Source organism: Pelobates fuscus, chromosome 5, assembly GCF_036172605.1.
Source record: "Pelobates fuscus isolate aPelFus1 chromosome 5, aPelFus1.pri, whole genome shotgun sequence".
NCBI lineage: Eukaryota > Metazoa > Chordata > Amphibia > Anura > Pelobatidae > Pelobates > Pelobates fuscus.
This window is the reverse complement of record NC_086321.1, coordinates 342,917,814-342,935,912: the sequence shown is the minus strand read 5'-3', so window position 1 is coordinate 342,935,912 and position 18,099 is coordinate 342,917,814. Positions and strand designations below refer to the sequence as shown.

At 41.9% G+C, this 18,099-nt stretch overlaps 1 protein-coding gene across 5 annotated transcripts in view; it reads right to left on the bottom strand.

The window, feature by feature from the left end:
- The window catches only part of PSD3 (pleckstrin and Sec7 domain containing 3), a 492,046-nt gene that overhangs the window by 75,746 nt on the left and 398,201 nt on the right, over positions 1–18,099 (bottom strand). For all 5 annotated transcript variants that reach the window (XM_063455812.1, XM_063455813.1, XM_063455814.1 and 2 more), the window contains one exon: positions 1,853–2,046. In XM_063455812.1, coding sequence (XP_063311882.1) covers positions 1,853–2,046 — 194 coding nt within the window. The remainder of the gene's footprint in view (positions 1–1,852; positions 2,047–18,099) is intronic.

Sequence of the window (18,099 nt, the reverse complement as noted above, 5' to 3'; positions counted from 1 at the left end):
AAGAGTGTCTTAGAATTATTGCCTGGATCACTGAAAACATTATCAATAAATATATTTATTTATAACACCGGAATGTTGGTAAGTTTCCTTGGCCCCTTTCCTCCCACAATATCACTTAATAAAATGTTTAATTCATCTATAAAGCCATCAGTGAGATGGTCTCCCAGCTTCCCTCCGTCCAATATTGATGATCTTCCACCCAATCATACAGAAGCATTGGGAAACAGAGCACGTGCACAACAATGCTTTTCATAAGAAAGAAAAGTCAACTGGATCAAGGCCCACTTTCAGAATATACTTTCTCTTGTGTATCTCTATATGATCTAAAGTATCCTGCGTATATGTCTCCATGTGATTCACAGTTCCTCTCATGTAATGTATCTCTCTTTATAATACCCAGTTGTTATCATTTACCCCTTATGATATGCAGTTCCTCTCATGTATCTCTTAACATAATCCATAACTGCTTACATGAGTCTCTACCAGAGCTCATTAAATTACTTTAAAGGACTAACATTTTTACCCTAAATGGTCCATAGGATACTCAACAGGGGATAATGTCTACATTGCCAGGAATTAATTCTCACTCGCCAGTGGCTAGTGATTGAGTGGATCTTTTGAGCCCTCTCTATGATCCAAATTGTTTGCTTCACTCATGACTGATACTTATCAACCCATGAATTTAATTTCATAAGGAACTAGTAAAGATAATCATCATTTCAAGGACCACTATAGGCACCCAGACCACTTCAGCTTAATGAAGTGGTCTGGGTGCCAGGTCCATCTAGGATTAACCCTTTCTGCTGTAAACATCATTGACAGCCGCTAGAGGCGCTTCCGCACTTCTCACTATGGTTTTCACAGCATCTCAGTTTGCTGCGTATGAGGCTGCTGGCCGATCAGAGTGCCCATGATGACTCCTGTCAGATAAATCACGTTTTCTTTTAGATCAGGTGGATTGCCAGGTGAGTTGGCATTGTTTACTTGGGGAAGAGATAGCATCAGGGTGCACTATGGGAAGAAGGCAGGCTGGTAGAGGCAGTGTTATGCTGTGGGCAATGTTCTACTGGGAAACCATGGGTTCTAGCATTCACGTGGTTGATTCTTTGACATGTACAACCTATGTAGAGATTGATGCAGGCTACCTACACCCCTTCATGGCAGTGATGTGTTTTGATGGCAGTGACCTCTTTCAGCAGGATAAAGCACACTGCCATACTGAAAAAAGTGTTCAGGAATGGTTTGAGGAAAGTGACAAAGAGTTCAAATTCCCCAAATCTCAATAAAATTGAGCATCTGTGGGATGTGCTGGAACAAATCCAATCCATGGAGGCCCCACCTCACAAACCACAGGACTTTGCTGCAAATTTTATGGTGCCTGATACCCCAGGACATGTTCAGAGGTCTTATGGAGTCCAGGCCTCGATGCATCACATCTGTTTTGGCAGCACAAGGGGGATCTACATGATATTAGGCAGGTGGTTTTAATGTTGTGGCTAATCCGTGTATTCCGTGTACGTCTATCAAATATATTTTTTTATAAATTGTTTTACATTGGTAATTCATACATAAACATTCCTTAAGTGAGGTAAAAGTGTTTCATAATGTTTATGCTAATATACACTCGATACGCCTGATTTAAATGCATGAATTAAGCACTATATTTTCAAGGTCACCAACGGCATGAATTGAGTCTTTTATTAGATATCTCACATTTTATGAGTCTTAAAGGTGTGCTAGAAAATAGGTATGTTGAAATGACAACTTCACCATACGATGTTACTAAAAAAACAGGTAAAACTCATTACAGGATAATAGGCAGTATAAATGTAAAGAACAGACAGTAACTTACTCTTCTTCCCATCCATGTCAGCATGAATTTTTCGAGCAAGGAATCCGGCCTTGTATACAGCAGCATTTGGATCATGGGGTATATCCAGGAAAGGATTGCTGCTGCCAATCCGACTTATACTCTTTGACTGGCTACCATTGAGTTTCTCATCGGCATTGTCTGATGGTGATTTTTTCATTGCATCAACATCATCCCTAAGGAAGAAAAAAAACAATCAATTTCAATATCTACAACAGCAATTACTCATAATCAGTGCTAGCAATCAGATTCTTTTATTTTTAAGACAATATTAGCTTTTTATGATGGCCCATACAGATTTGTTAGATGGTGAACGTGGTTGAAGTCCTTGAAGTCCTTGACTTCCACCCTTTCGGAACACAGTGAATCACTGTTACATTCTGCCCGTTTTGTCATTGAACATAGTAAGTGGAGGAGAAGAACAAATCGAAATAATATTTCAGTTTGTCCATCTGAATTGTAAAGTGTGTCCTGGATGTGCCGGGACTGAATTGGATTGTGATGTCTATTGTTAAATCTATAATATACATTTAAAAAACCGGAGCGTCACATGAAAAAAAAGGTTAACACAAGTTATAGGTGTTCTTCAGTGTTTCATTTAACGACGTAATTTCCAGAGACTTGATGGTTCCCCTTTCATGCATGGAGAGACATTTTAATTCTGACAAGTCGAGTTTTATTATACTTAAAACCTTGCTTTAAAAGTAATAACTAACATGAAATATTAGTTACATTCCAGAAAATGCTCGGAGAGAGAACATTTGAGAACCCTTTTAGAATCACTTGCTTTTACTTGGATTACTTTGACCTATACTGTGACCATCTTCATCTATGTCCCAAATATGGAAAAAAATCTAATGTGACCAAAAAAGTAACGCCTGTAATATTAAAATAGTTACCGAGTGTTCATTGTTTAATCAGATTATATTGAATAATGGGAGGTAAATGAAGACTGGGTCATATTTTACCATACTGATTGTAAGGTTATCATGCTTAAAGGATGACCTTCAAAAAAAATGTCTCTCACTAAGGCTGCTAATAGTCAATGTGCATGGTCCGTGTGCCCTGCCCTCCCCTGCATTATAAAATCTCCTGGTAGATTTCAAAATGTAAGACAGATCCCTGGGACCTATATTTGCTGGGACAGTCCCCCCAAATGTTATCCTGGCAAATTTGGAACTATATGCACCTACGAGCTTGGAAGCCAAACTTGGATATGCGTGATTGTATTGGATTATTAAACCGCAACCAAGCCTCAAATTCAAAGTAACACAACTGTTTACTTTCGTCCAAGACGAAGGTTACAAAGTCACGAAGGGTATACAGAAAACCCCAAAACCTAGCGTGTTTCATGTGGACACCTTTGGTTACATGCGCATGCCTGTGTGTTTTGCGCTCTCTGTATATTTGACCACCTGTTTGGCTTAATGTTGGATACTTTGAATTTGAAGCTGTGCTGTGGTTTAATAAACCACTACAGTCAACCTACAATCATGTGATAAGAACTTGTTTTTTTATTTTATTTTTATTTAATTAAATTGCAATTATTACCTGTGGCTAACTAAAATGTCAAGCAACATTAGAAGTGCAGTCCTAAACAATCCCTATAGTGCCCCCAATGTCAACTCACCCCCTTCCCCCGGTAGAAAAGGGGTTAAAAACATTAACATATGTCTGCCCCCCTGACCACCGCACTGCCCAGTGGCAAAGTCACCATTGGGGGTCTTTGCAAATTATGCAAAGTCCCCAAATCGTGACAGTGCTGCTTTAATTACTAAATAAACTGAAAAGACTCTTAAATGGTTACTCCAAACACTGTGACCACTTCAGTGTTTGGAAGTGATCATGGTGTTTGGAGTCTGTATGTTCAGCAATTCTGTTCCATTACCAGGGAACGGCACCAGGGTATGATTATATGGGGTTTTAATTTGTTGGTTCATCTTTTTCAATTCATTATTTATTTATGTGATATTTATTCTTCCCAGAATGCTTGTTTTAATTGGATGATTACAATATATTATAATCAGTGCCCAGTTCTTAAACAATCCCACATTGAGTATAAGCCAAACTCAAATGAAATATGTAAAAGCAGGGAAATAGAAAAAATTATTCTAGTTCTATATTCTTATTCTATATATATATATATATATATATATATATATATATATATATATATATATATATATATATATATATATATATATATATATATATATATATACAAAATAAAAATAGTATGGCTGCACTCACGGAAATTTTCTGGTTAAAATATAGCTTTTAATGAAGTTCCATAAAATAAATCGACGTTTCAGTCCATCATGTGGACTTTCATCAGGATATCCTGATGAAAGTCCACATGATGGACTGAAACGTCGATTTCTTTTATGGAACTTCATTAAAAGCTATATTTTAACCAGAAAATTTCCGTGAGTGCAGCCATACTATTTGTATTTTGGATATCTTTGGCCCTGGTAATGCACCCGGTTTGTGCAACTATTGATAGCTTGTGTACAAGGTATTATATATGTTTATATATATATATATATATATATATATATATATATATATATATATATATCATGTGCAGAATTCCCAAGTCGCTGTGTCAGATAATCACTCCCACCAATCAGATCTCCATATTTAACCAAATAATTTCTTCGGCAACAGGCCTGCAAGGAGTAAAGCGTACAGATCAGTGTTGGTCACTAATTAAAATATTGTGTTTTAGTAATTGTCTCCATTTACATTCCGTCAACGTTCTGAAAAAATTGTAGCCTGTTGTCTATGCATTTTCTGTACAGTTTAACCATCACGTTTCTATACCGTTGAAAATAGTACCTGTGATTTCCCTTCCATCTCTGCGGACACACTGACATATTGGTAACGCCTCTACAGAATAATCTTCTATTGGGTCTCGTCAGAGATCTATCACGTAAATCATCATGACACATTGCTTCAATCAAGGGCAGTATTCAGCCGCTATGATAGTGTGACTGATTGCAATATGTAGGGTAGAATAAACGGAATTACTGAATCACTGCCTGGATAGAGCAGGGCCTATGTGCAGGATGGGATTGGTACAAAAAGAGAGCCTCATGGTGCATACAAAAAAAATCAGAACATTTTGAATGAAATATAAAGAAAAAATGACCGTCTCATGGAACAATGAGTCAGTTTGCATGTTGTGTTTCAATTAAAATGCACAAAACTAAAATAAGCAAAAGGGGGATGAACAGAGTTATTAACAGAGCAGGGCCTATGTGCAGGATGGGATTGGTACAAAAAGAGAGCCTCATGGTGCATACAAAAAAATCAGAACATTTTGAATGAAATATAAAGAAAAAATGACCGTCTCATGGAACAATGAGTCAGTTTGCATGTTGTGTTTCAATTAAAATGCACAAAACTAAAATAAGCAAAAGGGGGATGAACAGAGTTATTTGCAATGTGCAGAATAGTATGTTTTTGGAAGAAAAACTAAAAATGAAAGAATGATCAAGCATCGTAAAGCATCAGCTCACAGGTAAATCAATACTGTGTGCTTTTAGCAGCCTTTGGCCACAGTGTTCCTTTAGTATAAGGATAGGTCTACAGAGAAGAGAATTATTGATTTCTCGAACGTTGCAATAGGGTATCTGCAATGGTCATCTTATGATCAAGGTATGACTGAGGTACCCGACACAGAAATGCAATTCTAGTCTACAAACCTGAGGGGCATAATTTATATAGGCATATAGCATGAAGCTATTTTATCATACAATGTTATAATTTAATGTTATTTCAATATTACTTAGAACCTGCCAAAGGTAAATGATTTAATTAAATTTCATTGCTCGTTTTTTTCCATCATATGAATTTTTGCAAAATGAATCCAGTGGATGCCATATCTGTATTCTTTGTCACCATGGGTGATGACATCGGGCATTATACATATTTATATGCATACCTATAAAGTTTATTATAATTCTTAACAGTTTAACAGAAATCTTGCATGGCAACCATAATGCCATGGCAACCATAATTTGCCATAATTTTTCACTCTTCTCGCTTGTTTCGCTCTGCCGGTGACCTTCTCTTGTCCACTCTTCGTACCTGTGCAGCTAACTCATGCTTGCAGGACTTCTCACAAGATGTTCCACTACTTTGAAACATCCTAACCACTCTCATCAGACTCTCTAGTTTTCAAGAGTAATTGCTATTTTACAAGCCTATCTTTCGCTCTAACCTAGAGGGCCACACTTCACTCTCCCCTTCCAACTTTTCCACCCTGCCACTTGGTTACCACACTCCACGCTGCCCTTCCTATTGTGTTTTATACCTCACCTTTTCTAGATTGTAAACTTTCGAGGAGGATCCTCATCAACCTATTGTTTCTGTAACAACTTGTTATTGCCTAATTTATTGTTAAAGGGTTAATGTAGTTGTTCTGGTGAGTACAATCATTGCCTTCAGGCATTTTAATGCAAACACTTTTCAGAGAAAAGACAGTGTTTAGATTGCCCCTGGGACAACTCCAAGTGGCCACTGGAGGTGCTTCCTGGCTCAGTGCTGCATAGTAGGCAGCAGTGCTGTTTAGCGTCTCCACGCTCTGCATTTTTTCCAGAGAGATGCATTGATTCAATGCATCTCTATGAGGAGGTGCTGATTGGCCAAAACATTGTTTGGCTCGCCCCTTGACGGTCCATGGGATCCCCCCATACCCACCCACCCCTATGGGAAAGCATTGGATTGGCTAAAAATCAGCAATTCTGATGTCACCAAGGGGGAGGGGCCGGTGCCAGCGGACCCGCGGAGAGCTGAAAATAAGGTGAGTTTTAACCCATTCTGAGGGGGCTAAAGGAGGGGGGGGGGAGCCACCTAAATGGTGGGCGTTCACTATAGGGTCAGGAATACATGTTTGTGTTCCTGTCCCTATAGTGTTCCTTTAAATTGTCTACTTTACACTATATTAAAGCACTGAGAAATAAGATGACGCTATATATGCCAATAATAATAATACAATTGTACCACTGTTTGCCACTTGTTATGAATCTGACTCTGAAGAATAAGGAGTCTTTTCAACTGTTATCCGATTTGAAGATGACATTGATTTAATGAAAATACATATTTGAACAAATGTGTTCCGCAACAAATACTGTAGCAATATATTGGTTGATAATTTTAAAAAAATACTGATAATAAATAAAGAGGGATGCTATCTAGCGTATAATAATAATCTCAGCACAGCAAACCAAAAATCTGTTTTTTTTTTAGTTTCACTAGACAACCAACATCTCTCTCTTCCAGATATCCAGCTATCTCTAGATTTAGAGGGAACGCTTTGTATCTACACACTGGGAATCAGTTATAAAAGCCTTTAAGGAAACAGAAAAAAAAACAGACAGTATGAGAGAAAGAAAGTGAGCTGTAGAACGGAACCCAAGAGAGAGATTATCTGTGATGGGCTGGGCTCTTTTGAAGGATTTTTTTTATCCTCCAAGTCCTGGAACTCTTCTGTTTTATTAGTCCCAGAGCCTACAATCGTATAAATAAATTATAAAAGAGCCAAAGGCACAGTATGGACATATCACTTCAAGTATTACACGTTACTATTAAATATACTTAATACAACAATGTCATATTGTTTGCAGATTAAATAAACCTGTTTTATATATCCTTGGAAATGATACACGGACTATGGGTCCTCATGGAATTACCACTTGTCTTTTACATATGCTGATTGGTTCTAGCTAGCCAGTTCTGACATTCTCGAAAGTCGGAGAGAAGACACAGGAGTGGAACTCATAACATGAAGACATTATTTAAGCTCATATAACCAAGAACTGTACTGAGGTTAAGTCAAGTCAATAGTGTTAAGGGACACTATAGTCACCAGAACAACTACAACAGTGTTTACAGAGAAGAGGCATTGTTTACTTTGCTCCCCAGGGACACCTCCAGTGGCAGACACTAAGACAGCCACTAGAGGTGCTTCCTAGGTCAGTGCTGCCTGATGTTCAGCATCTCCACGATCTGTATGGAGATGCTGAACATAGAGTCAATGCATCTCTATAAGTAGGGCCAGATTAAGAGCCCAGTGGGCCTGGTGCTGACAATTATGAGGGGACTAAGTACAGAATAGTATCGACCAGAAACACTAAAACAGTGTTTCAGAGTTGTTGTTTTTTTATCATTTACATTACTGTAATGATATACTGCACCAAAAAGCCTTTTCCTGCTTTCTTTCTCCTATATATAATGGACGTCAACCATAACAAAGCTCCACATATTCTAAGACAGGGATTGTACCGTCCACGCGACTTGCGAAGTGTGAGTTAGTCCTCGATACACTTTTTCACAAGCACGCTTAATATAAGTGGCATATTGCACTATTTGGTATTCTCTCTATTTTTTTTTTTTGTCTTTTTAGGTTATACAATTGACCAATATAGACACTGTAACGGATCGACGGGCAACATGACTGGGTACCTCAGTTGAAGGATGCTCCTAGCGCTTCCTGAGGACTCCAAGCACTCCAGCAGACACCATAACCACCATAGACTCCTTCAGAGAGCGAAGCAGGAACAAGCTCTTAAAAAAGCTCTTAGGAGTGATTATAGCAAGGGAATATTCAGAGCATAGTAATCCCTTATAGCAGATTCTCCCAATAAGAGACAGGACTCCAAATTGAGGGTGAAGTAAAACTCAAGCTTTTAATCAAACACTCTGCTTTTATGCCCATTTTATAAACATAGTACCGCCCACAGGGTTTTGAAGAACAAACCAATCAATACATTACAACACAGCTAAACACTCCCATTCATACCAGCAGAAATCCTCCCCTCTGCCTGTGATACAATTACTGAACACAATGGGCTAACGTAATTATCACAGGCAGGAAAATACACAGTTTTACACAATATTCATAAAAGTATACATCACATTCACATAAACTTACATTTTCAGAATCAGCATACTCCAAATACAAACATGTGTCAAAATCATACAAATTGGTCCAGTGGTTCAAAAGATAGATGGAAGACCTATTTGACCAACTTCAAGCATGGTTTGGGTGTTGCAAGCTGTGGCGAAACCAACCTCGCCACTGGGCCCTGGAGAAGCCTGTTTGCTAGCCTCCTACCTACTGACTATGGCCCCTGGGTTATTTGGGGCATATTGTACTGTATATTGCTGCTACTGGCCCTTTTAACAGCATCTATGGACATATTGGGACTTTTGGGACTACTGTCCCTTTAAGACTGTGATACATATTCTAGTGTACTGCCTGTAATATTATATGTGTATTTGTGTGTTAAGCTTAACCTGGGATATGTATGCAGCATTCACCTGATTGTTCGGTAGAATCACTCCATTCATTATATTGAGTGAAACTACCGAACAACCAGACCACCCAGGAATAAGTGTGCCTCCAATTACAGTTTGCAACAATGTTGCAAACGGGTAATTGGCAATCAGTGTAATGTATTCTTTGTCCTCTGGGTGGCCGCCATTCGGGAAACAAACACGTGGCGGCGGCCATCTTAAACTACCGAACAGCGGTGTTTTGCCGTCGAGTGTCTGGAACTAAAATCGGACACTTGACTAGGCAAACACCGCTGAGACCTCCATACTTCCAGAAATTCGTGTGGAAACTACCGAATGACCCGCCGTTCGGTAGAAAGAACCCCATAAACAAGGGAATTCATTCAAACCCTCTCCAGGCTCTATAACACAGGCAATTCGCCTGTTTTCATTCCCTTGTTTGTGACCGACCGCAGGGCCAAAATGCATGGAACTGTTTTCGGATACTTTACCCATGCGGTCGGTCAAATCTTTGGAACCCCATGTCTCACGAACCATTCATCCGAATTACTTGAATTTTGGATATGTTGTCCCCCTGAATAAGGGCTATCCAGCGATGCTGGATTTAAAGGTGTACCCCCGGGTTTTGGGGTACATCCAGAACTGGGCTGAAAAAGTGTACCGGATAATTGAGTTTAATGTTATCTGAGGGGAGGGGATGTGTGGGCTGAACCATGTATGTGATTGGTTATTTTATGCCTCCCCCTGGGTGTGGCCTGTATGTGGATTAGTGTAATAAAAGCCAGGCTGGATGAGCCAGTCCAGAGTTCCTGTTTTAACCTCAAAGTGATGTGTCGTCTCATTATTGGGGGAAGGATTGATTGTATGCTGTTCCAGTTGACTGCTAGGAGTACAGGCCTATTCGTATGGTTCCTATTCAATGGTCTACAGCATTCATACGCTTGGGAGAATTTAAAGGTTTCTCGGATTCGGTGATTATGGTGTCTGCCAGAGTGCTTGGAGTCTTCAGGAAGCACTAGGAGCATCCATTAACGGAGGTACCAAGTCGGGGTGCCAGGCGATCCGTTACATTGGTGGCAAGCGGTGGGATGGCGTCCTAGTGCGAGGTAAAGCAGCTCGGAGACACAGTACGTTTGGATTTACAAATTGAGGGCAACGCGAGCAGTCGTGCAGCGCCCCTGGGAGCAGACTAGTATGGAAGGTTCTGGCTCTGGAGATGATTGGCTGGCCGAGGTGAGGCAGCGAGTGGCCGAGTATGGGGATGATATACCCATGGAGACACGCCGGGTGATCTGGAACCAGGTCATGGCCGAGCGAAACACAAGGCTGGACCGAGAATTCCGGTTGGCGAAAGAGAGGGAGTATGCTCAGCAGCAGGAGCGTTACAGCAGCCGAGTAGAGGCTGCATCCGAGGAGGTTAGCCGTCTTTCCCTGAGGCGGCGGGAGGAACCCAAAGTGGGGGTCCTCATAGACTGGTCCTGTGAGGAACCACAACAGGCAGGTAGAGATGGGACCAAGGTCTCTCCACCGGGCCCACCGGGATGCTGGGCAGCCGGCCCAGATCCCCAGCAGCAGCCAGAGTTTCCAGGTGGGGAAGCAGGTGGCCCTTACTCACAAATGTTGAGGGGCCTCACGGATTGGTCCTGGGAAGACCCACAGATGGCAGGTGGAGATGGGACTGCGGTCTCTCTACCGGCCCTACAGGGATGCTGGGCAGTCGGCCCAGATCCCCAGCGGCAGTGTGCGTTACAGGGAGCTGAAAGTGCCGTTCTTGCTCCCCAGCGGCAGTCTACGGTGCAGGGAGAGGAGCCTGTTATCCCCTCTCCCCAGCGGTTGAAGGTGTGTAAGGGAGAGGAGTTTGTTACCCCCTCTCCCCACCGACAACCTAACCCACCAAGGGGAGACAGTAAACCCCTCACCAGCGCAGATGGGACCGTGGTCTCTGCGCCCAAGTTACAGGGAGCTGAAGGGGCCGTCCTCCCTCCCCAGCGGCAGTGTGATTTGTTGGGAATTGGGAGCCCAGTCTCCATTCCCCAGCGGCAGTGTGAATTGCAGGGAATTGGGAGCCCAGTCTCCATTCCCCAGCGGCAGGCTGAGTTACAGGGGACAGAGGTAGTTGGTCCTACCCCCCAGCAGCAGAGTGATATGCCGGGAAGGCAGTGTGAAGTGCAGGGAGAGGAGAGCAGCGTCCTCCCTCCCCAGCGGCAGGCTGAGTTACAGGGGGCAGAGGTAGTTGGTCCTACCCCCCAGCAGCAGCGTGATTTTTTGGGAATAGAGAGCCCAGTCTCCGTTCCCCAGCAGCAGGACACTGAATTGGGAGGAGAGACAGTCGGTCTCCCTCCACAAAGACTGAAAGTAGGCATGGGAGAGGAGATTGTTACCTCCTCTCCCCAGCGGCAGATCATCAATGGGCAGAGTGTTCTAATGGGAGAGGAGATTGTTACCACCTCTCCCCAGCGGCGGATCATCAATGGGCAGAGTGTTCTAATGGGAGAGGAGCTGGTTACCACCTCTCCCCAGCGGCAGCTTAATGTACCAGGGGGAGACTGTAAGCCCCACACCTGTGCAGATGGGACCGTGGTCTCTGCACTTCCAGCACAGGGGGTAGGGACGGTCGGTCCTGCCCCCCCACAACAGGGCTGTTTAGCCAAAGGGGAGACAGTCGGTCTCCAGCAGCAGAGCTGTGTAACTCAAGGGGAGACAGTCGGTCTCCAGCAGCAGAGCGGTGTAACTCAAGGGGAGACAGTCGGTCTCCAGCAGCAGAGCTGCGCAGCTAAAGGGGAGACAGTCGGTCTCCAGCAACCAGGCTCCAACCAGACTACTCCTGTAGTAGTGCTGGCACCAGGGCAGAGTACCGCTGGTCTCTGCCCACTCAGCACCCCACCAAAACAGCCTACCAGTCCCCCACACAGCCGGGGTGAGGCACCTGGACCTGGACAAGTTTTTCCATTACTCAGGTGTAGTAACCATTCATTGTGGGTGGACTGTACTGCTGTTTCTGTTTTGTGGGTGGGCTGCTGGACTAACAAGGGCACTGACCGGCAAGAGGTCAGGTACCCTGTTAGTATGTTGGGAAAAGGGGAGAAATGTGGCGAAACCAACCTCGCCACTGGGCCCTGGAGAAGCCTGTTTGCTAGCCTCCTACCTACTGACTATGGCCCCTGGGTTATTTGGGGCATATTGTACTGTATATTGCTGCTACTGGCCCTTTTAACAGCATCTATGGACATATTGGGACTTTTGGGACTACTGTCCCTTTAAGACTGTGATACATATTCTAGTGTACTGCCTGTAATATTATATGTGTATTTGTGTGTTAAGCTTAACCTGGGATATGTATGCAGCATTCACCTGATTGTTCGGTAGAATCACTCCATTCATTATATTGAGTGAAACTACCGAACAACCAGACCACCCAGGAATAAGTGTGCCTCCAATTACAGTTTGCAACAATGTTGCAAACGGGTAATTGGCAATCAGTGTAATGTATTCTTTGTCCTCTGGGTGGCCGCCATTCGGGAAACAAACACGTGGCGGCGGCCATCTTAAACTACCGAACAGCGGTGTTTTGCCGTCGAGTGTCTGGAACTAAAATCGGACACTTGACTAGGCAAACACCGCTGAGACCTCCATACTTCCAGAAATTTGTGTGGAAACTACCGAATGACCCGCCGTTCGGTAGAAAGAACCCCATAAACAAGGGAATTCATTCAAACCCTCTCCAGGCTCTATAACACAGGCAATTCGCCTGTTTTCATTCCCTTGTTTGTGACCGACCGCAGGGCCAAAATGCATGGAACTGTTTTCGGATACTTTACCCATGCGGTCGGTCAAATCTTTGGAACCCCATGTCTCACGAACCATTCATCCGAATTACTTGAATTTTGGATATGTTGTCCCCCTGAATAAGGGCTATCCAGCGATGCTGGATTTAAAGGTGTACCCCCGGGTTTTGGGGTACATCCAGAACTGGGCTGAAAAAGTGTACCGGATAATTGAGTTTAATGTTATCTGAGGGGAGGGGATGTGTGGGCTGAACCATGTATGTGATTGGTTATTTTATGCCTCCCCCTGGGTGTGGCCTGTATGTGGATTAGTGTAATAAAAGCCAGGCTGGATGAGCCAGTCCAGAGTTCCTGTTTTAACCTCAAAGTGATGTGTCGTCTCATTATTGGGGGAAGGATTGATTGTATGCTGTTCCAGTTGACTGCTAGGAGTACAGGCCTATTCGTATGGTTCCTATTCAATGGTCTACAGCATTCATACGCTTGGGAGAATTTAAAGGTTTCTCGGATTCGGTGATTATGGTGTCTGCCAGAGTGCTTGGAGTCTTCAGGAAGCACTAGGAGCATCCATTAACGGAGGTACCAAGTCGGGGTGCCAGGCGATCCGTTACACAAGCCAATTATCTCCAGCATACAGAAAATATCTCCATTTACAACAACAGCAAAAACACACAAAAATAGATAATTCCTATCATACTGAACAGAACCCCCTCATTCAACCTATCCCCAGATAGCTTGGATCTGAGCGCTCACTATATCCGAACAGTGCTCAGATCCCACAAACACAGTTAAATCGCCGAAGGTTGCCTACCCCTGACTTAGACTTACATAATATTTGCCTAAATAGAGTGTCTGTGTATTCATATCACGTGGTCTACCCAACACTGGACAAGCACAATACTTATCCTTAAATCAAGGGAACCTGCAGAGGGACTCTATAGTGTAAGGAATACAGCTTAGCATTCCTAACACTATAGTGTTCCTTTAAAGGACAACTAACCTCAAATTTTCCCTTCTGTTTGTTAAGTTTGTTACATTTAATGAAACTTAAAGGAACACTATAGTGTCAGCAACACAAACATGTAGTCCTGATGCTATAGTTGTAAAAACACTGTTCATTACCTTAAGTGTAATAAACTTTTATGAAACAAAAAGTGAAATTATGATAAAAACTTTTAAAAAAAAAAACAAGTGAAAATTCGATGACAGTTGTCCTTTAAACATTTGAGTGAAAGGGGAGCATGGTCAGTGACTGGTACACATGTGATAAAACAGACCAGTACAGCAATGTAAAAAAAAAAAGTATTAACAGGAGTATAAATATATGAACAGACAGGATGAATGCTGCTTGTACACTTAGGGAGCCATAATGGTGGGAAGCATGTAGCCAATTATCATAAATCAGTAAATTAACTAGCTGGGAGAATGGCCAGATAATAAGATAGTGAACAGAATGGCGCTCTAAGTGCATTGTAAAATATTTTTTTAGCAATTTATATGGATAATGGATACTACACATCTAAGGCAGTACCAAGCACCCCAATTTTGCACAATAACACATCACAAAAGGTTTAACCAAAAGGGGGCTGCATTGTTTTCAGTTATATTTTACAATCTGGACACTACACGACACATGCCTTCACAGCTCAGGCAGGCCATTTACCATAGTATGTCATACAGACAGGACATGTAATAAAGTAAGTTTGATAGGGAGCCCCACATTCAGCCTTCAAACACACCATTCTTCAAAAGAAAGGATAAGGGCACTCCAAAGGTTCAATTTCAGGCAATTTATTGTCACCAGAATGTGCAAAACAACGTTTCGGCCAGTGTGGTCTTTATCAAGCTTGATAAAGACCACACCGGTCGAAACGTTGTTTTGCTCATTCTGGTGACAATAAATTGCCTGAAATTGAACCTTTGGAGTGCCCTTATCCAAGCTTGATAAAGACCACACTGGTCGAAACGTTGTTTTGCACATTCTGGTGACAATAAATTGCCTGCAATTGAACCTTTGGAGTGCCCTTATCCAAGCTTGATAAAGACCACACTGGTCGAAACGTTGTTTTGCACATTCTGGTGACAATAAATTGCCTGCAATTGAACCTTTGGAGTGCCCTTATCCTTTCTTTTAAAGTATTACATTTGGGATGTGGTGCTGAACCCGGATCTGGTTGAACCCTGGTTCTAAGGTTGGAAGAGTGAGGGCAGTTCCTGTGTTACATTGAGGATTCAAACACACAATGACACAACTCTCAACATTCTAACATCTTCAATGTCAAACTTATATTTCCTCTCCATTAAATGCTTTCACTCCCAGTGTCTTGGAGCAGGGTGCCTGCAAAATAGATATATATTTTTTGACTTTGTTCTCCTGAAATTTGTGTACCCTTCCGGATCACCAGTGTAGAATATCAGAGGGGTGATTTTGTGTGGGGCAATATGTCCCCAATCATCCAATTAGTGACTCATTGCAAGTAAATGAGATTAGCCAAACATAGTCAGCTTGTTCTTGTGAAACTGATAGAAATGTGTTTAATGCTGTCTTGAAACTTGCCAAACTGATTGAATCCTACTTGTACTCTAGCGTTGTCTCTCTCTCTCTCTCTCTCTCTACTGCCACAATCGCTATGGAAACTAGAATGCTGTCGGAGGGACTGCATTGACATCAATCTAATGCCCTTTGTAGCATTTGCAGCTAACTTTAAGAATGTCCCTAATATACAGAAGGCGAAGCTAGCAAGGCAGTGCAAGACACTATTTTATAGTAATGATATGAATTTATTTAACAAGGAATCTGATAATGTCACTTTGTCGATTACTAGTTAAATCATTTTTTCCTGAAATGAGGGACTATATCACTGCTATAATCAAACCCTCGTTTGGCCAGTGGCTTCGTAATAGCCATGTGGTTCACCCAAGCCAACGGGAAGCAGCTGATTGCATGTAACAGATCGGTTAAATATGTGTCGAATGGCTGGGTGATACCATTTGCGAGTCTCAGAGGCTGTACAAAAGATATAGCTGTATATATTTGCTACAAATTTTTTATTTTTTTTATTAAAGTAGAAAATGTAACATACATCAAAGTAGACCCAATATAAAGAAAGTCTTACAAAAAGATATCTTCCACATCAGGTCTAAAACATACTTACACACTTTTATCACCAAAATGTTTTTCATACTTCATTAACATTCATACTAACTTACATACTGTGCGTCGGTGTCGGAGTGCTACCCTTGCTTGGTCTGCTAGTCCAGTGAGACCAAATATCGTAAGAAGCATCTGTTGATTTTTCATTATTTATGTAGAAACCTTTCTCCATCGAGGCTTGATATCCTATCTGTGATTCTATTTTATCCCATGTTATTGGGGATAGAGATCCCTAATTTCTTACTCTCTCAAGCTTTGTTGCCAATAGGGTATGGATTAGGAGACTCGGCTCAGCCCTCTTGATTTTTGGGGGATTTAAATGAAATAAAGCCATAATTGCTAGACAGATTAATGACCATAATGAGCCTTCCATCTCCACCAAGTTACATTATAATTAATTCTTCTTCTGCTTTAAATGAGCTCATTGAGGAGGTAATGAGGACCCTGGTTCCATTTCAAATTGACTCAATAATATTGTATGAGTGTTACAACCTGCACTATACAACAAAGCCATCCATATAGAATCATGATTTGCACACAAGATAATTTTTAGAATCTCCGAATTTTAGTATGTAGGTATGTCCAGGGTTGTAAATGTTACAATTAATCAAATTAATTATATTTGGTTTATTACCAAAATGAAAGGCTGTGCTAGCCCTGCTTGAATAGATCTGCATTTCTCATCTCTGAACAGCTAATATTTTAACCCTGATGAATTGGTTTTGCTGTCTAGATCCCGTTCTTTGTGAGTAGCAATGTAAAATTTTGCCATATCAGTGAAATGACAAGGTTTCCATTTTGCGATAATCATACCTCTGACAGCCACTAGAGGCATGTTATCATTGGAGTAAGTGAAAGTCTTAAAGTTTGGCTGTATGCCCCATAGCATGATATCGTTGAATGCTATAAATGTGTCTCCCGGAAGCATTGGATCAGTTGGAGGAGCTGGTTGAGGTAGACTGCCAAAATCTGAACGTTTGCTCAGGAGAGTTAAAGGGATTCTCCAGTGCCAGGAAAACATATTTGTTTTCCTGGCACTGCAGGACCCTCTAGTGCCCCTCTACCTCCCACCCCCATCCCAAGGTGCTCCGCCTACGCTCCTCCCCTGCCAACATCAGCCAGCGGGGAGACCTAATGCGAATGCGCGGCCGTCTGCGGGGGAGACCTAATGCACATGTGCGGCAATGGACACGCATTAGATCTCCCCATAGGAAAGCATTACATAATGCTTTCCTATGGGGATTTCGGCGACGCTGTGTTCTTTGAACCCGGAAGTCTCCTCTAGTGGCTGTCTAGTAGACAGTCACTAGAGGAGGACTTAACCCTGCAATGTAAATATTGCAGTTTATGAAAACTGCAATAATTACACTTGCAGGGTTAAGGGTAGTGGGAGTTGGCACCCAGACCACTCCAATGGGCAGAAGTGGTCTGGGTGCCTGGGGTATCCCTTTAACGGAAGATCTTAACAGGAGTTGTCGGAAAAAGTTAAATTATTTGATTACTTAGGATAGAGGGAGCACCAGAGAGCATGCCTAACACCATAACCACTACAGCATGCTGGTGCTTAGACTGTTACTTTAACAAAACAAAAACAAATAAAAGAGCTAGTATATATATAGATATATATCAGATATCAATCAATCACTGTGTAACCCATCTAAGCTAGAGTTAGGCAAATTCGTGTCACTAGTCAGAAAAGGGTTAAAGGAATGAAGTATAATAAAATGTGTCCATTTGGCAGTAGGGAGGTTAAAATAAAACATATTTCTCCATAAAAGTTTATAATCACTTCCTTGGAGCAGCCGCCTACAAGCTAGTGAATATGAATGACATTGATTGCATATTATTATTACTTTGGCCACCTACACAGCGTTTGAGGAGCATAGTCACAAAAACGTGATATGGCTGAAAGCTTTATTCCTGAATGATAGATATTAATTTGCTACAACATTAAGATGGGAAAAAATTAGATTGTTTGGTTCTTGCTG